Source organism: Pelophylax lessonae (genome assembly GCF_965119305.1).
Source record: "Pelophylax lessonae genome assembly, chromosome: 2".
Taxonomy (NCBI): domain Eukaryota; kingdom Metazoa; phylum Chordata; class Amphibia; order Anura; family Ranidae; genus Pelophylax; species Pelophylax lessonae.
The window spans coordinates 652,712,319-652,734,976 of NC_138769.1; the positions used below are offsets into that span (position 1 = coordinate 652,712,319).

General features: G+C 41.8%; 2 protein-coding genes across 4 annotated transcripts in view; one reads left to right on the forward strand and one right to left on the reverse strand.

Annotated features, from left to right (window-relative positions):
- The window catches only part of LOC309545585 (phosphatidylinositol 3,4,5-trisphosphate 3-phosphatase TPTE2-like), a 112,648-nt gene that overhangs the window by 25,853 nt on the left and 64,137 nt on the right, over positions 1–22,658 (forward strand). For all 3 annotated transcript variants that reach the window (XM_082244816.1, XM_082244815.1, XM_082244817.1), the window contains exon 2: positions 3,588–3,657. In XM_082244816.1, the coding sequence (XP_082100942.1) occupies positions 3,608–3,657 (50 nt within the window). In that variant the 5' untranslated portion in view covers positions 3,588–3,607. The remainder of the gene's footprint in view (positions 1–3,587; positions 3,658–22,658) is intronic.
- Positions 21,270–21,778, reverse strand: LOC309547522 (large ribosomal subunit protein eL32-like). Its single transcript, XM_082247393.1, has one exon. It carries the CDS (start codon positions 21,726–21,728, stop codon positions 21,321–21,323), a length of 408 nt encoding a protein of 135 aa, XP_082103519.1. The 5' UTR covers positions 21,729–21,778; the 3' UTR covers positions 21,270–21,320.

Below are 22,658 nucleotides of genomic sequence, written 5' to 3' on the forward strand. Positions count from 1 at the left end.
TTTCTTTGTATGTATGGATTGTATGGGTTGGTACTGACATGGTGAAAATCGAATGTCCATAGCATCTTTAGAAATATATTTACCTAGAAAAATGGTGACGTGTTCAATACTTATTTTACCCACTGTTGTTTGGGGTGCTAATTTCACACCTATTTGTCTAAAACACCTCAAGTAAAACAAACAAAAGAACACAGACCTGGGGTTTTAGAGCCCATTCACATTGAGGCGACACGACTTCGGGGGGCGACCTGTGAAGTTGCGTGCACCGCGACTTCGGCGCGACTTGCAGAGACTTCACATAATGGAAGCCTATGCAAGTCGCTCCGAGGTCTCCCCAAAGTAGTACAGGACCCTTTTTCTAAGTTGGAGCGACTTGTGTTGCTCCTATTAGAACGGGTCCTGTACTAGTACTCAATGGACCGCGACATACCGCGACTTGTCAGGCTGACAAGTCGCCTGACAAGTCGCGCTAATGTGAATGGGCTCTTAGGGGGTTCCCATTCCATGTGTGGGAAAATAGCATTTCTCCAAAGTACCTTCAAAAAGAGTCCCCCTTTTGACTTTGATTTTAAATTTGGATTCAAAAACGCTAATTAAAGTTGAACTCAGGAAATTTTGGATAATTTGAGTTTGAACCAATCTGAATCTCAACACCATGGTAATTAGTGCCTCAGGCTTGTTCTGTTTTTAGCATGTTTGGGCTACTGCACTTTCCATTGCCAGGCGGGATTGTATTAAGAACCATCTTTACTACAGGGTGTTTACATGACCTAGTTTCCTATCAACTGGATGCTGATCCAAGAACATTCTGATTTAGTACACAGGCAGTTTTGGTTGCCTTAGGTACAGTATGTGGTACATGTCAATTATGACATCAGTACTTTTAGCACTGGGAACAAAATACAAGGTTACGTAAATTACTTAATCATCGTGTAGTCTGCTAACAGGCGCGATCAATGGCGGTGATTCATCCAAATGTTTTAATAAACTATTTCTTAAACATCCTTCAACATCTATACTTTGCATGTGTGTCAGGGCTCTTTAGATGTAGTGATTATGTGTATCTATGTAATAAATATGAGTAGACATAGTTCCATAGGTTTGTATGTACGTGGTGCCAAAGTCAATTTCAAAGGCCAAACCAAGCTGCAGGAATAACTAAGATGATGACAGAGTGTAAACTGAGGAGTTGTCTGTGTAACAGTCTAGCAGCTATGATTTTCAAATGCTCGGCATAACCAGATCTCAGGATTACTTTAAGACCGCATTCACATTGATGCGACTTTTCAGGCGACTTGTCAGCCTGACAATTCGCGGTCCGTCACGCTCCCATTGTGTAGTACAGGAACCGTTCTAATAGGAGCGACACAAGTCGCTCCAACTTAGAAAAAGGGTCCTGTACTACTTCGGGGCGACCTGGAGGCAACTTGCATAGACATTCATTTTATGAAGTCAGTGCAAGTCGCGCAGAAGTCGCACTGCACGCGACTTCACAGGTCGCCCCCTAAGTCGGAGCGACCTAGTGTGAACCGAGCCTAATGGGAGTGATGTGAGCAATGCTATTGGATACAAATGCCACAATTTTCCCAGATTCTGAGTTCTCAATTTTTCCAAAAATACTCCAATGAATGTAATCAGATATTATAAATCACCCAGTTGTTAACACAAACTAAATGTTTCAACGCAAGATTCCTTTTTAAAAACAATGTCATAGGCTTAATCCTTAGTTCTAGTACAATAGTGTTTTTATGATTCATTTTATTGATTTTATCTTAGATTTGCTTGTCATTTTTCAAATTAGCTCTGTAACTGTAACATTGCAACACAAACTCAAAACATGGTGGTGACCTGTTTTTTTGCGTATGTCATGGCAGAATAGTTACAGTCAGAAAGTTGAAATAAAAACAGCAAAACTACAGGTAGCCTTCCAGGAATACTAGCATCTCCAGCAAATACTCATACAGTAACTTTAGTTACATGCCCCCTCTTTATGTGTTAGGCTAGCCATAGATAATCAGAGGCCTCTATAAGAATGGTAGATTAGAGATATTTGTCTTTCCAATGTAGCAGAAGGACAAAAGGGTCTCACGCCATGAGAAAAAAAAGGATCAACCCCATTAAACGCAAGTTTTCTATCAAGTTGAGAGATCTCTGTTGCTGTTAATGAGCCCTTCTAGTGGGCACAGTCATTGTCAGTGCTTGCATATCCCTAAATTGCCCAATCTTTGCTCCAGTGTCTTAGCGGTAAATAATGGTCAATTTTATTACCATTGATTTCACCAATTTGAACAAGGGCAATAAATAAAAGAAGGCACAAGATAAACATAACATAGGTGGAATTAAATATATGTAGCACCCTTGTCCTAAACAGGGCTGCTAATAAATTTAGCTGTGCTAGGTGGTAGCTAGCCTTGCTAATTTGTAGTCTTTGTGATCATTGGGTTTCCTCCTAAGCCTGGTTTAGCTGTGGTTTCTCCATTTTGCCAATAGGTGGCACTATTACCTTTGGCATTAGTGTGATGAATTACAGTGAGTCTAGGTTAAGGATATGTATACTTTTCTCAGCCAATCACACTGGTCGCTGAGCATGCTGGGAGAAGGTATCTATTTGGAAGTATTCAGGTGATATTGGACCTTTTTCCACCCAGGTGGGTGTGTGAGGAGCAGCTGCTGCTGGGTAGGCCTAAAGTCTGAGGCCTAGCCATGTGCTCAAGGCTCTGCAAGGGTGACCCTGCTCACTACCTGGAGGCATGAAGGAAAGGATGAAGACCTGAGATGAAGTACCAAAGGTTACTCTTGCATGGACTAGTGATTCATGGAGAGCCTGAGAAAGCGTAGAGATAGAATCATCCAGAGAGTTCCTGCACCTTCCGTGAGTTGAATATTGTTCCTATAGGAGACAGCTTATGCTACAAAGTACAGATTGCTGGTTCCAGCGTAAAGGCTCTTTTTCTGTACCGCTGTTTACCTTTTCTACATTTTGTCTAATCTGTCTGTCTAGGGAGTCTGCCAATCTGCATGGCTGCTGCTGTTTTTGTCTAAGGGTGTCCTGTGCCCTACCCCTCTCTCCAATATTTTCCCTGTTGTGAGAAATAAACTTCTCTTTGTTCAAGCATAAAAGTGACTGGCGCCCATCTTTCTACTTTGTACACCACCCACCATGCCTAGTAACCTGCACCCTGAGGAGGAATGTCTGCCCTCCCTGTCTCTGGGGGTCACCACCAGGCCTCTGGAGGTTGGCGGGAGCACAACATATATGTGATAAAATAATATAGTTATCTAGGCATTACCTTGCCAGAGAAATATAAGCAAAAAAATCTGTGCATATTAGTTACTAAATCTATTTGAAAAAGCTAAAAACATCTTGAAATGTGTACCATAATTGCTTTATGTGGGCCTGCTTTGTGTAAGACGCAGGTGGCCTTTCCTGATATGAAAAAAATCCCAAGCATGCATTTGTTATATGATTGTAATATTTGAGTGTTTTAAAAGTTTATCATCGAATGGTAAAGTGTTGTATACTTTGTAACTTTCAATTTTTTTACGTGGTTTCAGTTGGTTAAAGTTTGTCTGTATTTTTTTTTCAGCTCCTGAAATCATTGACAAGATGTCCAGTGTGAGATTTGATCCCAAGGCAGAGGGTAATGGTGTCAACGGGTGAGTGATAATCTAGGGTCATTTTTAGGTGGAGTGAGCTAGACATTAACACACATGGCAAATCCATCCATGTTACAGACACAATTGCCTTTTCTCAGTGATTTTCTTTTGTGTTCTAGATCAGCGTTTTTCAACCCGTGTGCCGCAGCACACTGGTGTGTCGGGAAGAGTCCCCAGGTGTGCCGTGGCAAAATTACCCCATCTGATCTACAAACTGTGTTGGCCACTCAGTTAAGCCTTGTTGTTACAGCGGTTCTGGTCCGCTGTCTAAAGCTCACTTCCCGCTGCCACAGGCATTTGGGAAGCTGTGCGGGCCGTCCGATCGCATCCTACCAACCGATGAGGTCATTGGTTATTAGGGGCGGGTCAAGCGTACGCACAGCTTTCTGGGATGTGCGAGACGCAGGTCCCAGGAGACGCTGGCTGGCGCGCTTTTCCCCGAGGGGAGGTGAAGCAGAGCATGAGGAGAGGAGGAAGAACAGGGAGGAGGCTTTTCAGTGGCTGCATATGAGCTCCTCTGAGCTCCATGAAGTATAGCAATTGTACCTGTAATTTACCTGCATGTTTTTGTTTTAGGTATAATTGCAGGCATGGTGATTGTTTTTTTTTTTAATGCAATATAAATATACATAAGATATGTTGGTTATTATTATTATTATTGGTAATAGTAACTATATTTCTTTAATGGTAACTGCACTTCTTTTTATTTTGTCTTCCGCTTGCACATTGCTCTGCTGCAGTTTGGCCGCAGTGCAAGTGTAGCGCAAGGTACCTGCGGTTTTCATGTGCATTACCTGCAGTTTCCTATAGACTTCTATTATGTCCCTCATTTTTGGTGTGCTTTCAGAAAATGTAGGACATAATAGAAGTTGATGAGAAACGGCAGGTAACGCACATGAAAAGTGCAGGTACCCTGCGCTACACCTGCACTGCAGCGAGTCATAGTTAAATATACGTTTCGGCTCTGAAATGGTTTATCTGGGTTATGGCTGAAGATATCAGCCATAACCTCAGTATTGTTTTTTACAGCCCACGGCTGGCTTTCTAATGAAAGGGTTCCAAGCAGCACATGAGCCACTGGAATGCTTTCAGAAGCAGCGGGAGGGGATGTACCCCCCTCCCACCGGCTCACCCGAGAAGCAATCCAATAGTGCAGCCGGCTAGTCCTAGGGGGCGATGAACGAGTATATCCTCTTTAATAGCCTCTATGGCCTTGGAGGGCCAGAGCAACGTCATGTTGTTCCGTCCAGTCCAGGCTGCATTTTTGGTTGGTGTGCCTTGAGATTCTTCCAGATTTTAAAGGGTGGCTTGGGTGAAAAAAGGTTGAAAAACACTGTTCTAGATAATACCCAATATTTAAACATAGCGGCATACCAATGAGGGCACAGATTAAAAGCCCAAGATGAAGCATTAAATATTTATCCTCTATTCAGTATAAGTACTGTATACTAATAATAATTTTCTTTATACTTTAATATTATGACTCTTATAAAACAGTGAGTGATCTTTTACAAAATATGTTTTTTACAGCATTCTGTAACACAAATAACATCAAGCAAGGCCAAATATCCCGACACCAAACTTGTAGATTCTCACATGCAGTGGTGTAACAATGCATTGCATGGGGTTTGCAATTGCTATAGGGTCCACTGCAGAAAGAATCAGAGAGTCCCCTCATGTGCAGAAATACAGAAATAGATAATGTAGTGTGAATACTCAAAGACTGCATTGTTGGTCAGAAAGGTGACATCATCACATTAAAGCTGCAGTGATGTCATCTCAGAAGGTAGAACCATGAATAGTTTGTTTTTGTAGATATACACCAATGCACATCTTCTCCCAGGCCTTAAAAGCTGATTGGAGCCTTTCAAGCTTTTTCTGCTCCAAACAGTCAATGTTAAAAATGCCTGAAACTTTCATATATTTGCTTTATCTAAATTAGGTCCTTATCGTCTGACATCAGTTTGAGTCATGTAAAGACTTGCAATTTGAGTATTCTTCCAGTATGCATCTATACTAATGACATTGAGATATGTGTGATGTATATAATAATAGGTTTAGGTATGATGAATAAATCATTGCTATATATTTTGCAGTTCTTGCACCAAGAACAAACTGTGCTACTACATGTTTGGAAATCATCATTAAACATGAGTTGCATTTCTTCTACAGAATACAAGTTTGATATGTACTACAATGAATTAAAAATAGACTCTCTAGAGACATTTCCACCCTATGATTTTTTTTTTCACATACGGTGCATCCGGAAAGTATTCACAGCCCTTCAATTTTCCACATTTTGTTATGTTACAGACTTATTCCAAAATGGGTAGGTTAAGTTCATTATTTTCCTCAAAATTCTACAAACAATTCCCCAGACTTCACGGCTTGGTTTGTGTTCTGACATGCACCGTTAACTGTGGGACCTTATATAAACAGGTGTGTGCCTTTCCAAATCATGTCCAATTAACTGAATTTATCCCAGGTGGACTCCAATCAAATCTCATGATGATCAGTGGAAACAGGACGCACCTGAGCCCAATTTTGGGTGTCATGGCAAAGGCTATGAATACTTATGTACATGGGATTTTTCCCTTTTTTAATTTTAAATGATTTGTAAAGATTTCAATCAAACTTCATTTATCTTGTCATTATGGGGTATTGTTTGTAGAATTTTGAGGAAAATAATGAACTTAATCCATTTTGAAATAAGTCTGTAACATAACAAAATGTGGAAAAAGTGAAGTGCTGTGAATACTTTCCGGATGCACTGTATTTCCCAATCTTTATCAAATTGTCAACCTTGATCTCCTTTTTATGATCTTTACACAATTGTTGGTCCGCTGATAGATTAGGAATGGATACTCTATGGTTTATACTAGGGATTGACCGATTATCAGCAAATGCACTTTCCCCGATATATCGGAATCGGCCCCTGAGGTTACCCATATTGCCGATATTTTGGGAAAGTGCTTGTTCCGGAGTGATGACTGCAGCTAGAGGCATCACCCCGGTACCGCCGTCCATAGCCGACGGTCGGCTGTCTTGTAATGACAACCGATGCGGCTGATAAGCCTCCCGCCGCCTTCTGCGGGTCTCGCCTGCCCAGCCACCGAAGAGAAGATTCGATCAAAGCCACATTCGGATCTGATCGGGTCTCCATGTAAAAACCCAGACAGTCATGACATCACTTCCGGGTACTCAGCGCCAAATTCAAAAAAATGACAGCATTCAAAACAGCTAAACTTGGCATTTTGAATGCTTTTAAGTGCAGAGGAGGGGTTTAGGGTATTTTAGACCCCCAGATCCTAAGAGTACCTGTCAAAAAAAAAACAAACATTTTAATGTACGAAAATATAGGCCGATACCGATATGCGATGACCAAAATATTGATATCGGTATCGGCAATAAAAAAACAATATTGGTCAATCACTAGTTTATACTCTGACTGGATGTATGCCTATTGAGTCAAGATAATGGATATACATTTTTATCTGTTGCATTGTTATACTTACCTGTAATTTGAAAATGCCTCAGCATTTGTGAATAATCATGTTGATTGATAAAAAACATGTATCATCTTTCTAATTATACTTTCATTTACAAATTGTGTTCCAAAGATGATTTACTATGCCAACATTGTTAACCTTTAAGCCTGGCACACAACTAGTTTTTTTTTCTCTTCTGTTCAATCCATCAGGGCTAAACGAAAAAAAAAAAAAAAAGACTGACAGCTCAGGAGAAGCCGCTATACTAACCATACGATGTTAATACATCTCCCCTGCTGTGCTATCTCCCCTATTCTGATGGGGGCAAGGCCACCCTGCCAGAACACCCCGATCAGTGCTCTCAGCTATTGCCACACCGGCAAAATGCTGACAGGTTTCTTTTAACCCAGTTGATGCCATCCGACATGTGGCCCGTCTGTATTAGGCTTTATTCTATGCTTTTTTTCATCTTGAAAAAATACTTTAAATGTGACTAACACACTGTAGAAATGTTTTTCTTAACATGGACCTTTCCCTAAAATTAACATTAGCGTGCATCTCTGCATGTAGATGTGAAATCACCTAATACTGCTGTATAACAAAAAAATGTTTTTAATCAGGGGGTGTGTGTGATCCCTGCGCTGTCTGAGGTGGCCAGAGACTCCCTGCTGCAGCGCCACTGGGACTGATACTAAAGCAGTAAATGATATAATTAAAGGGGTAGTGGTGCGCTTCAGGGATCAGCTCTAATGGATCTCTATTTGGGTTGGTGGCAGTGGTGTGTACAAATCTTGCTTTAAAGGTGCTCCGCGTGATAAATATAATATTAATATTTTTAAAATAATTAGGTGATGAAAGTGCAGGTGTGTCAATCAAATCAGTAAATATCAAGGTTTTTCTTAAAATAAATAAATATATGAGTGCGGTGTGTATCAATAGATAAATAAATAAATAAATAAATATCAGAATGCTACTTCTTTACCAGTGACATCAATAAATAAATTATATAAATCCAGTGTTGGTCTTCAATCTGATTCATAAACAGTAAAACAAATATATATTGTGCTCAAAATAAAGTGCTACATGCAATTTTCTATTAAAACGGTGCTAGAAAAGATATCTGTGAATAGTTCGATTGTAATCCTTCAAATACCAATATTTAAATGAGATAGTCCAAAAGAAAAAAATTATATAGAGAACATCCAAAATAGCTTGTGTGAATACGTTCCTCGCTTATATCCGTGCTTCACTCATGCAATTAAGTGACTATGATCTCCTTCAGCTTGTGTGTCACCTCTGAGTGCTCTAGCCTCTCACCTTATAGGCAAGATCAATTTGCCTTTGGTATCTATCCAAGCTCAACGATATCCAAGAGGAGAGGAGGTGTTCCTATGGTTTGATCCACCAAAGGATAAAGGGATCACAGGCTTGTGGGGTCTGTGTGACCCACCTGTATCCGGCACACTAAAGATCGGACAAAGAGGATAGTACTAAAAACGATCAAGACAAACACTTAGAGGGATCCAAGAAAGCAGCTCCATTAAGTAAGAAAGGATCCGGATTGAGAGAAATTGAGTCTATCGTTGAGCTTGGATAGATACCAAAGGCAAATTGATCTTGCCTATAAGGTGAGAGGCTAGAGCACTCAGAGGTGACACACAAGGTGAAGGAGATCATAGTCACTTAATTGCATGAGTGAAGCACGGATATAAGCGAGGAACGTATTCACACAAGCTATTTTGGATGTTCTCTATATAATTTTTTTCTTTTGGACTATCTCATTTAAATATTGGTATTTGAAGGATTACAATCGAACTATTCACAGATATCTTTTCTAGCACCGTTTTAATAGAAAATTGCATGTAGCACTTTATTTTGAGCACAATATATATTTGTTTTACTGTTTATGAATCAGATTGAAGACCAACACTGGATTTATATAATTTATTTATTGATGTCACTGGTAAAGAAGTAGCATTCTGATATTTATTTATTTATTTATTTATCTATTGATACACACCGCACTCATATATTTATTTATTTTAAGAAAAACCTTGATATTTACTGATTTGATTGACACACCTGCACTTTCATCACCTAATTATTTTAAAAATATTAATATTATATTTATCACGCGGAGCACCTTTAAAGCAAGATTTGTACACACCACTGCCACCAACCCAAATAGAGATCCATTAGAGCTGATCCCTGAAGCGCACCACTACCCCTTTAATTAAAAAAATGTTTTTGTTTTTTATTTGTTTTTCTTACTTTTTTTGTTGTCCACCTCTTGGTTTTCCTGAAGGCAGTGGTGATGTAGCTGCAGCCACACAGATGCCCCCTGGGAAGGCAATATCTGCTTGTCTTCAGCAAACTGTTTGCGGGCTTTATTGTGCATCATCAGAAGTGGTTTCCTTCTGGGACGACAGCCATGAGACCAATTTGATGCAGTGTGCAGTGTATGGTCTGAGCACTGACAGGCTGACCCCCACCCCTTCAACCTCTGCAGCAATGCTGGCAGCACTCATACGTCTATTTCCCAAAGACAACCTCTGGATATGATGCTGAGCACTTGCACTCAACTTCTTTGGTCAACCATGGCGAGGCCTGTTCTGAGTGGAACCTATCCTGTTAAACTGCTCTATGGTCTTGGCCACCATGCTGCAGCTCAGTTTCAGGGTCCTGGCAATCTTCTTATAGCCTAGGTCATCTTTATATAGAGCAACAATTCTTTTTTTTTAGATCCTCAGAGAGTTCTTTGCCATGAGGTGCCATGTTGAACTTCCACTGACCAGTATGCGAGAGTGAGAGCGATAACACCAAATTTAACACACCGGCTTCCCATTCACACCTGAGATCTTGTAACACTAATGTGTCACATGACATCGGGGAGAGAAAATGGCTGATTGGGCCCAATTTGGACATTTTTACTTAGAAGCGTACTCACTTTTGTTGCCAGCCGTTTAGACCTTAATGGCAGTGTGTTGAGTTATTTTGAGACAACAAATTTACACTGTTATACAAGCTGTACACTCACTACTTTGCATTGTAGCAAAGTTTAATTTCTTCAGTGTTGTCACATAAAGAGATATAGTAAAATATTTACAAAAATGTGAGGTGTACTCACTTTTGTGAGATACTGTATATATATGTAGCAGGTTTTCCAGGCCTGTGGCCTGATGTGGGTCTGCCATTGTTACCGGTTACCTCTCCAGCCCATGTGAGCTGCGACCCTGGGTGTGAGAACTGAGACATTGACAACTCCGGCATCTTTGTTTTTGGTTTTATTGTAGATAAGGGGATGGGAGAAGGGAATGAGTGGGATACTCCTTTAGGCTTAACTAGATACAACTCTGGACTTTATCCAGAAAATGTCTATTAGCGCTGCCTTGACGCCAGCCGATGCCAGCCAGTGCTCACTGATGCTTAGAACACACTGTAACTTGAAAGAAGTGCTGAATCCTCGACTATAGGTCCAGAAGACTCAGGACTGTGGAGCATAGAACTGCTGATACTGCTGCACTGAAAAGTCACTGACTACTCCCTCCAGCCTGGCACTGGCTTGAGGTAGCTTTCTGTGAATTACTGTATGGCTGCAACTCTCAACCAGTACTCTGCACAATTCAGGGCCCAAACTGCAGGCAACCCCTTTACTCTTTTAGCTCTTCATGGTCCACTGACTATGTACCCCCTCTGTTACTTCAGGGTCCTCAACCTAGGTACCCCCTTTACAGCTAGCTGACACTGGATCCCAGAACCTCCTCTGGAGCGGCCTCCTCTAACACTTCAGGCAGACCCCCAGGGGCAATCCTCAGTACTCATGACCTGTGTAGGCTTTCCTGGGACTGGACCCCTCTCCGCTGGTTCTCGGCACACCGGATCCCCTCAGCTCAACTCAGTGCTTTCTGGACTCTCAGGCGACACCCCGAGACATCCCCTTCCTCAGACAGGAGGGGAGACAGCTGTTCTCTCCCTCCTGGGACTCAGCTCCCGCCAAAGACGCTGAATCATGCACTCCCTTCAGACTTAGACTCTCCCCCAGAATCCTCTGCGGCAGAATCTGCCTCCTAGGGTAGCAACAAGTCCAAATGTATCTCTGATTGGGTTTCCTCTACTGCCCTATCAGAAGCCTCGTTTAGAGCCAGTGGGGAGACTCCCCTCCTCAGAAGACACACTTGGGAGTCATGACAACCTACCTGACAAAAGAAACATGGCCCTGCTGTTAGGCAGACAAGGCCCACTATGTTTTTACCTAGCACCTACCTGTAGGGTGCTACATATATATAGATACAGCCCCCGTTCACATCGGTGCGATTTGACTTGCGATTTGGCAGGTCAAATGACATGACAAATTGCAGCCTATTGCCGGCAATGGCACTGTGCCAATCAGTGCGATGCCGACTTTGGGGCGCCAGACCGATTTCCAAAAGCAGTTCCTGCACTACTTTTGGTGACTTCCGGGGGGACTTCAATAGACATCTGTCCATGAACCTGCAAAGATGTATTTTAATTCGCCCCCGAATTCGGACTGAAATGCGGTTTTGAAATTGTGCGAGTTCAGATAAAGTCGCACGATTTTAAAGCCGTGATCAATGTGAATGATGGCTTAATGTGTAGATGTCAGATTTACTGCTTTATAAATTTGACAACGCTTCTATGTTTTCAATAGAGCCAAGCTATTTTTCTCCCACCTTTCAAGTGGAAAATCTTTTCTTACTCATCTTAGAGCTTCATAGACAAATCAAGTTATTAGGTGTATAAATATGCATTTGAATAGATGGAAGGGAGGGTTTTGGTGCCTCAGGTCAAAGTGTGGGACTTTAAAAGGCTAATACATGAAAAAATATCTTGAATATAATAAAATTAGATTTATTTGTATAAACATACAAGGTAAGTGTGTATACGTTTGCTGAAGTCACAACAGGTATAATACATAAAGTGTATGGGTTATAGACCCATGAGTGAAGGTCAAGAGAAGTATGAAAGAAGTGACATGGTGGTAGGGTGACAGTAAACTCTCTCTATTGGTCCAAGCATCTTGTATGGCGTTGGATCTTTTAATGGAGAGTATTCAGGTTTCCTACGCATTTCGGCAAAAAAGCCTTTGTCAAGGAAGTTATGTCAGCCATCTCTGTGGATATATTAAGTGGTAATATGAGTATTTATTATGTTAGACCAGTTGGAGACATTTGTTTCACGTTTGGTCACATAATATAGTACGTACTTGATAAGTAATAGTATTTCGTGCCTGGGCCTGCTTTTGGTCCTAAAGTCCTCATAAGAATCAATTGGACGTAGCTACTGGGATATATGAAGTGTAATATATAGGTATTTAGTGTTTACTTTATATTAATATATATACCAGTTGTGTTCAATAGGTACTTACTGGCTATATATGTTCTTTGGGCCAGGTGGGGAGGAAGAAGTGTTATATCATCCCGTATCTGGTCAAATCTGTATATAAAAGGAATTGTTTGGTTTTGGGTTTGAAACAATGATTTTATTTCACTGTATTTTGTCCTAGTTGTACACTTACTTTAAAAGTATATGATAGTATGTACTTCCAGTGTCATCCACTGGGGGGTATCGCTCCAGCTGGTCCTGTGGTAGTAAACAGTTCCAGTTGTCTCCAGTAGGGGGTGCTGGTCCGGCTGTTCCTGTTCATACTAATGGTGGACAGGGAGAGTCTAGTTACATTTACCCAAGTGGGGGAATACCATCAATGCATCTATTTGCATTGTGGTAAACTCACTGTTTTGTTCAGTATCCATGAGTAGGGGAAGAGTAGGATCCAAGTAGCGTGGTCACGGTCCCTCAGCTTGAGGGAAGTGGCGCCCTGTTTCGATTCCCAGCCTTTATATAACCCCCGCGCATGCGCAGTTTGTGCGCGATTGCGTAACTGATGACCATTTCCGGTTTCCCGTGGATGACGCGTCGCGGGTGCGCGCGCATCCTGTCATTTTGCAGAGGTATATTCTAATAGCGGCCGCCGACACAAGAGGTGGAGCTAGGATCCCCGTAGTGGATCCTATTGGCAGATGATGGAGTTTATCTGCTTAACTCCTCAGCCCCCGGGTTTGTTCCACCGGGGTTACCTGTGCCGGATGGGGATTATTTTGGGGAGCATGAGCAGGCATTTATTATTCTTCCAGGCATGGAAAATATGTATAAAAAACGAATAAAAATCAAGTTGAAAACATCATTCCATTTGGGGACCCCTTTGTTACTTCAGGGTTGAATAGATATCATGAGAAATTTTGCTAGGCAGGAATATCCGTATTGTCACATACCTGATAGAGGGCTTCCCTTACACCCCCTGTTCAATACCCCGTGGAGTTGGTGACAGTCTGCAGCAGGATGAGAAGTGGCACAGGTAGGTATTGACACAATGGGCAGTCAGATGACAGTAACGACACTGCTGGCATGTTCTGTGTGCTCAGAATGGAAGAATGTTAGCACACAGATAAAGTACAGGAACCCACAGATGCAGGAATCAAGGCTTTAGTCAAGACAAGCCAGAGATAGCAACAACTGGATAGCAATTTGGAAGGCAGGGGCAGGGTCAGAGGCCAGGTCAGGGTCAATATCAGACGGGCTGCAGAAGTACAAAAACAGCTGGCAGAGGATGAAGTCAGCAATATAAGATCAGGATAAAGCAGAGTCAGGAGGTGATTCCACTAAAACAGGATGCAGGTCCGATCAGGAGTTACAGAAGGTGATGACCACTCAGCAATTCTCCTTAACTCTGCTGTCCTTTAATTAGGCCTCAAGGCTCCAAAATCCAGTCCTGGGTGTATGTCCTAATTCAATAATGTGCACGAGAATTAGCAAACATTAATAAATGCACACGCAGTTATGATTCTATGTACTGGTTCAGGAGCTGCACTATACAAACACACAGAGTTTCAGGCATTGCCATGTACTCGATAATTATGACAAGTATTCTTAGCTCATGGACTCTGTTCCTGGTAGGCATTGAAATTTATTCAAGTATCTTGATAATACTTTGTTGTAATTCTTAGTGCATTTTAGCTGATAGTATTCCTGTATTTCATAGCTGCTAAAAGAAGAATTCCAGACATGGTATATTTTTATATAGTCACATTGGTCCAGCTTGGACCAATGTAACTATATATACCATATCTGGCTGACGCCCCTGGAAGCTGGAAATCACTGAAGTAGACATCGCTTCAACAGTGGTCTCCAATTACCTCCGAGACCAATGCTGGGAGGCTGGCCGCTCAGCTCGGGCACCATTCTGTGAAGGCTTTGCATTTTCTTAATGAATGCAAAGCTTTTTCTGATTGGGCGAGGTGGAGTGATAGGGGAGTGATGTCAAGGACTCAGAAGCAAGTGGAGACCACTGGAGTAACAGTGTTTACTTCAGTGATTTTCAGCTTCCAGGAGCATCAGCCAGATAATGGTATATAAAGTTAGCTAGAGCTAAAATGGAATGGTTTAGATCAAAGCATATTCATGTGATAGAATGGCCCAGTCAAAGTCCAGACCTAAATCCAATTGAGAATCTGTGGCAAGACTTGAAAATTGCTATTTATAGATGCTCTCCATCCAATCTGACAGAGCTTGAGCTATTTTGCAAAGAAGAATGGGCAAAAATGTCACGCTGTATATGTGCAAACCTGGTAGAGACATTCCCAAAAGACTTGCAGCTGTAATTGCAGCGAAAGGTGGTTCTACAAAGTATTGACTCAGGGGGCCTGAATAAAAATGCACGCCACACTTTCCAAATATTTATTTGTAAAAAATGTTGAAAACCATTTATCATTTTCCTTCCACTTCACATTTATGTGCCACTTTGTGTTGGCCAATCACATAAAATCCCAATAAAATACATTTAAGCTTTTGGTTGTAACATGACAAAATGTGGAAAATTTCAAGGGACTGTAAATATTTGTAGTTACAATAATAGTTGGACCTCCAAACAAGGATCCTGCTTCTAAAAATAAAAACCTGAAAGAGGTCTACTAAAATTCACGGAGAGATTTATTTTCCCTTCCTGTCCCTAGTCACCCGTGACCAGGACAGGAAAGGATTGTATAGAGCGCGACAAAAACTGACAATCTAACATTTCCACATTCTCTCTAACCTAAAGCAAAGTTTGTTGGAAATACGACTTTAACCTCATAAACAAAGCACTTCCATGCTTAGCTGGCCTGGCAGTTAACCAGTCTGAATCTTTATATAAGTATAAGGAAATCTTTAAAGGACTGAAGTTTAGTATGTAAACAGATAAGACACTGATCGCTTAGACCAATAGTGATGAAATGTTCAATATTGACTATAAATATTGGTTTGTGTTGACATTCTTTACCACTTCGTATTTTATGTGTTTTTTGCTTATCATTGTCAAAGGTCTCAAATACTATATGTCAGCATAGTAAGCTTAAAAGCTAGTTCACACTAGATACAGTCCACTGTGTTCTTATTCTGCATCAAAAACACATGGGCAGTGTTTACCATGGACTCCAAAGGTTCTAATTCACAACCGTGCAGTGCGTTCCAATGCAATCAACAAAATTAGAACATGTTGCATTTTTTTCTGTTTCTTCTGAGATGAAGAAAAAATGCACCAGAATGCATAAAAAAATGCATTAAAAATGCGCATGCAGAAAAGCATCCGGAATGCAGAAATTGTGGTGTAAAATGGCCCTTAGTGATAATTAATTTATTAAAGTGGGAAAGAATGCTCAAAATGTAGAAAGCCCAAACAATCAGTGAAAAAAGGTTTATATTTTCACTATAGTAGCCTGAATTCCAAATAGTTACAGTAGGCTGCTTTCCTCTTCTTTTTTTTAGCCTGATGTATTTCTAACATGTTATAAGATTTAATAGGAACAGAATTTAGAGCACATTTGTCAATATACTGGACCCTTTTCCTATAATGTATATTAAGAAAATAAGCAGGTAAATGCTAACAGGTATTTTGACAGACAGGTGCCCATGGCCTTGGAAACCGAAAAAGAATATGTATGGGTTGCCATTAGAAACAAGTCAGCTTTACCTGATCATTTTCTAGTGAAGCTCCAAATACTGCAGCTGCTGACTTTTAATATTAGGACACTTACCTGTTCAGGGATCCCGCGATGTCCGCTCCCCAGCCAATTTTGCAATTGGCTCTCGGGTGCTGCTGCTGCCATTTCTTGTAAGGGAAAACGGCAGTGAAGCCTCCCTACTGCGCATGCGTGAAGTGCGCTGCGCTTTGTGAATGGCCCAGCGGTGGGGGAAGGAGGAGAGGGGCCAAACCTCCAAGTTACTTTGCGGCTGCAAAGTCACCTGAAAGTGGGAGCTGGTACCTGTCAAAAACGGGTACCCGCTCCCCCCCTCCTCTCTGAAAGGTGCCAAATGTGGCAGTGGGGGGGATGGGGGTGCAGTGGAAGCAAACAAGCAGAGCTTCCCCTTTTGGGTGGAGTTGTTTAATCCCTTTGAAGTTGGAGTGTTAAAGCCCTTTCAATTCAAGATATCTTTCGTACAAAGGTACTGATTATTTCTGTAGAAAACTACCTACACCAATAAATACTGGGAGCAGTTCCTGAAAAAGAATTGTTGTGAATTAACCACTTAAGCCCCGGAAGATTTTACCCCCATTCCGACCAGGGGGTATTTTGCGATTCGGCACTGCGTGAATTTAACGCACAATTGCGCGGTCGTGCGACGCTGTACCTAAACGAATTTGACGTCCTTTTTTTCCCACAAACAGAGCTTTCTTTTGGTGGTATTTGATCACCTGTGCGATTTTTTGATCACGCGCTATAAACAAAAAAAGAGCGTCAATTTTGCAAAAATAGCAATATTTTTCACATTTTTTTATATGAAATTCCCCCCAAAAAAAATGTAAAAATCAAAATTTTTAAAAATTTTCGGCCAATTTATTTTATGCTACCTATGTTTGGTAAAAAAAATCGCAAAAAGCGTATTTTGATTGGTTTGCGCAAAAGTTATCGCGTTTACTAACAAAGGGAAAGATTTTTGTCATTTTTGTTGTTTTTTTTTTTAACGCGTAATGGCGGCGATCTGCGATTTTTTTTGCGGTACTGCGACATTGCGGCGGACAGATCGGACCCTTGACTGACATTTTTGACACTTTTGGGGTTACCAGTGACATTTCTACAGTAATCAGTGCTATATATATGCACTGTTACTGTAAAAATACACTGGTAGTGAAGGGGTTAACTTTATTTGGAAGGGAGGGGCTGTGTGTGTCCCTAGGGGCGTGGTTTCTACTGTGATTGGCTGTGGCTCTAGCTGTAAGGACACTGATCAACGGATCTACATACCAGATCCGTTTTATCAGTGTCTTTGCAGCGAGGAGAATGACAGGCAGTTTGTTTACACAAGCTGCCTGACATTCTCCCTCTCCCCCGCCGATCGCCGAGTGACCGGCGGACATCGGGTCCGCTGGTCACACGCGCGGGGGGGTCCGTGACCACGCGGGAGCGGGAGCGCGCCCCGGGGGCGCGCGCTCGCTCCCTAGACCCTCACAAGCAAGCAACGTAGCCCTACGTTAGTTTGCCTGTGAGGGGCTGACCGCCGACGTAGATAGTCGTGCGGCGGTCGGCAAGTGGTTAAACATTTGCTGGTCAGGAAATGATACAGTGACATTACAAGACATTGAGCTAGTCTTATGGTACTGCTTCGCGCATGCGCAATATGGAACTAGGTGTGAAGCTGCAAAGGTTTCCCTTACAAGGAATGGGGGCGGCAGCATCCGAGGGCTGATTTAAAAATGGGCTGGAGTTCCAACATTGCGGGATCCCTGCACAGGTAAGTGTCCTAATATTAAAAGTCAGCAGCTACAGTATTTGTAACTGCTGACTTTCCTTTTTTGTTGGGGGGGGGGGGGGGTTGAAGCTCCTCTTTAATTAATGCCCTTTGAAATGTTTCCAGATGTGTCAGTGTCACTCAGTCCAGGTACAGGGAGGGTCATTACTGGAGCAGAGCAGGAGGACCCAAATAATCCAGCAGCTTTACCAGGAGTAGCACATGGAGGAAGCATCCCTATGTTCTGGCATAGCGCTACCCTCGGAAAAGCTGCTGGATTATTTGGGTCCTCCTGCTCTGCTCCAATAATGACCCTCCCTGTACCTGTTCCAGCCCCCCCCCCCCCGCCCAACAAAGTTGAAGTTGGAGTGTTACAGCCCTTCAAATTCATACAAAGCACCCAAGAGCCAATTGCAAAATTGACTGGGGAGCGGACAGCGCGGGATCCCTGGACAGGTAAGTGTCCTAATATTAAAACTCAGCAGCTACAGTATTTACAGCTGCTGACTTTTAATTTTATGGTGGGGGGGTTGAGCTCTGCTTTAAATATCAAGTCATCTGATGTTTACTTTCCTTCTAACCTTCACTAGAAAATGATCAGTTGAAGCTGACTTGTTGCTATAGGCAACGCATACATATTCTTTTTTTGGTTTTCAAGGCCATGGGCATCTGCCTGTCAAAATACAGTACTTGTTAGCTCAGGATTTATTCTCAGTATTTTTTACCTGCTTATTTTCTTTATATATGTAGCACACCCCTACTGGGTCTGCTGAGTATGTTCATTTCCTCCTCACTTCCTTGACCCTGAGGCACCTCCAACCCGCTTGACACTATGGGTTCCGACATGATGGCTCAGAAAACACAACAATGACACCTAGATTTAGGTATATCAGTTTACTAAGTTTAAAATGGAAAAGGAACAAATGCGATTTCAACACAAAAGGAATTATGACAGTCTAGGACCAGAGTGAGATTCTGAGTCTTGAAGTTCCAATAAAGCACAAGGTAACCCAAGACTCAGAATCCTTTACTTCAATAATATCAGGAACAAATAGATATAATGATATCTAACTGAAGAAAAATATAACTATGGTTGCAAGAACAGTGCAATTCTGCTTATAAAAGTGTGAGAGTGACAAATCAGATATCTGACTCTATATTAATTGATAATAAGACAATCAGATCTAACTAGTTCAGAGGCATGAATAACTCTTAAGGGAATATACTTCAATAACAAGTGTAACTTGACAGAGTGCATTCTATCACCTACAGGGGCCACCCTTTGTCTCTGAATTTGGCGAGTCTCTTCCTGAGCAAGGCCTTGCTGGTCTTTGCCGGCAGTAGGAGCTCAAATCATTCCAAGAATGATATTTGTAATCCAAAGGGGGAAAGGGGTACTTGTATCTAGGTTCTGACTAAAATAAACAGTATGATCCGCTGTATGTATGTATGTATGTAGAGGTGGTCTCTTGGTTCACCACCCACTAGGCAGATTCAGCAGTGTCCCATGGCACCGGGTGGGGGGGGGAGCAAGCAAACAAGCGGAGCTTCTCCTTTTGGGTAGAGCTCCTATTTAAAAATGACAAAAGAAAGGGTTAGCAAATACAATGCAATAGACACAGGCATTCTCACAGAGTGTTCCACATGTGCCTGGGCTCACCGTAATCACCCTGTGCGGTGCAGATTGCTCTTGCTGCCTGGGTCCCCCCCCCCTTCCCCCCTGCAGCCCTGCCTCTCCACATAGGATCAGGAAAAGCTGCTGACTCTCTCCGGATCAGGTTTGGAAGCAGTCTCTCACCAGAATAGGAATGATGCTTTACAACTTCGACACTCTGGAACAACCAGAACACTGGAACAGAAGCACAGGACGTAAAGCAGAAAGTCTCTCCTGCAGGCGCACACGTACCTTTCCCTGGACTTTAGGCAGTTAGGCAGCATGTGTTTCTGGGACTTCTGGTACTGCACACAGCAGACTCAACAGCAGCAGCAATTGTGGCTGTTTTGAAGCAAGTACTAATATGTTTTAACAAATTCAGAGAGTCCTAACTATATTTATTGTATGGACAGTTTGACCTCAGCCCGAGCACCAACAGATTCATGTACGTTTCTGAAAATTCTGGTGCAGCAACCATTCCTTCCGAAATGTTAAAATGGATCCAAAAGCCTTTTGGGGTCCCAGAAGAACTTACCATAATGTGCAAATATGCAAACTATACTCGTACATTGGTAAACTTACCTCCTAGAGTGCCTTCCTCTAGTGATACAAGGTTCACGCTCCACCTCATTGCTTAGCTGCTGCCCTTGCCATCTTCTTGAATCCTTCTTCCAACTCAGTGTTACTGTTCTTTCTTCAGCCTTTAGGCAGCCACTGGTGATGGAACTCTGCCACACCCAGGTCCTACTTTTATGATCTTCTACAGACAATCTCTACCTGCTGGCAATTTTTAGATTTTGTTCTGTTTTATTACAATTTGAATTGTGTATTTTCTGTCAAGATAATAGAACTTCAACACACAGTATGTACACATATACATACATAAATAAGGTACATATGTTTTAGTTATTTTAATTTACTGTTTGGTATCATTTGAAAGAATTCTGGCATGCCTCATGTGAAATGAATAGTTTCGACAAGTAAATAGGGAGCTGGAGAGTGTAGGACATAGGAGTATAGGATTTTGAAAGATATAGGATCTGTTGCACAACAATATTTCCTTGGTAAAAACTAGCATGGATTTAGTAACAGATATGATCAAGTAAATGAACTGCAAATGACTCACATATAGTTGTAAATGACGGTGAGGTCAACTCAGAGATCATCGGCCAATGAGCAAATTCCAAGAAGTGGAAAACATCCTATTGGAGGTTTGGGAGACCTGACATAGCCTGTGATGAAAGATGACATGATCTGAAGCCATAATTGCTGTCCTAGCTACTAGCTCTGGTGAGTTTGCATTGTAGCCACTTGGTGGAGGCCTATTGCTCACGTGTCACTCTCTACAGAGCACTATTTTCTAAGTTTTTCACTTTGATTGGACATTCTGATTACTATGGACATTTTTTATAATATCTGTCGCATTGAAAATATTTTTGGTTAATTTAGCACCATTTCATAGTATTATTTTTCACAATATGAGCACCAGATGGTTCGGGACTCTTTAATTACTTAACTTTTTTATATCTGTGTTTTTTACGATGAACGTTTGAGTGTTATGTTTATGCTTTTATTAGAGTGCTGCAATCTTTATTTTCTTATGTGTTCATCAGTGTTGGTATACTGACACCCTATGCACGCTGCTGACTCTTTTATTGGGCGCTGACATTATTTTATTATTACAAAACCTATTTTTTTTTTTTTTTTTTACTTTTTCTTTTATTTAACAAAGTTACAGGGGTTTATTCGTTCTCCTCGCTGCGCAGTCTGGCGTTGGGATTTGTCACTTTGATGGCAAGCTGTGCTGCTCTTTCCACATTAGTCTTGCGGTTCTTAGAGGAGACGTTATGAGCGATTTCAGCGCAGAATGACTTGTTGCTCATCATTAGAACTTCGAGTTCCTTTACGTTGTGTACAAGGAACTTCTTGAAGCCGGTGGGCAGCATGTGTTTGGTTTTCTTGTTGCTACCGTAACCGATGTTGGGCATCAGGATCTGACCCTTGAACCTTCTGCGGGCTCTGTTGTCAATACCTCTAGGCTTGCGCCAGTTGGGCTTAATCTTAACATAACGGTCTGACTGGTGGCGGATGAACTTCTTCGTCCGCTTCTTAACGATCTTGGGTTTTCTCAGAGGTCTAAGAGCCACCATGGTGCCGATCCGGAGCGTCCGCCTTCTGCGCAGACAGCCCGAGAAAGAGCTACAAAACCTATTTTAGCTGCTCTGATTCTGATCTTGCATTTCTTATTACACTCTTTTGTAGATTTGGAATGCCAATGGTTAACCTCCAGCCTTATATTTTTTTAAAGGACCCTTTGTTCTTGTTAACATGCCTTTTTACATTAGTATATAGCCACCCAGGTTTAACTTTGTTCTAGTATGGATGATCTCCACTAGCTACTACAGTGGTCTCCAGTAGCTTCCAGGAGGTTGCTAGCACAGTACAGACGCCATTCATTCCATGCTTTGTATCTTCTCAATAAATGCAGTACATTTTCTGAATGAGGTAGAGGCGGGGATGTGACATCAATAGTCAGGGGTTAAGGTTGCCATCGATGGTTTAAAATTCAGCCAGTTCAGCAGGGACCAGCTGCATTTTGATCCATGTGTGACCACCGCCACTCAACAGAAGTTGATCTATTGACTGACTTCTGTTGAACAGACATGTTGAAAAAAAGTTGGAGCTGCAGCATTGATCTGTGTATTCTGACAGCAGAGAAGTCCCCCTGCTGTCAGAGCACAATATTGCAACAAAGAGGATTCCCCCATCCACCTCGGCTGACATGTTGAAATAAAGCCACTTGATCGTCTAGATTGTAAGCTCTAATGAGCAGGGCCCTCTAGTTCCTCCTGTTTTGAATTGTATTGTAACTGTATTGTCTTCCCTCACATTGTAAAGCGCTGCACAAACTGTTGGCGCTATATAAATCCTGTATAATAATAATAATAAGGGGCTGCAGCACTGATCTGTGTATCCTGACAGCAGATCAGCCCCCTCACTGTCAGAGTACATTATTGCAGCGAGGAGGATTCCCTCATCCACCTCAATTGTGTAGATGGGAGAAACAGTACAGTTTTTTT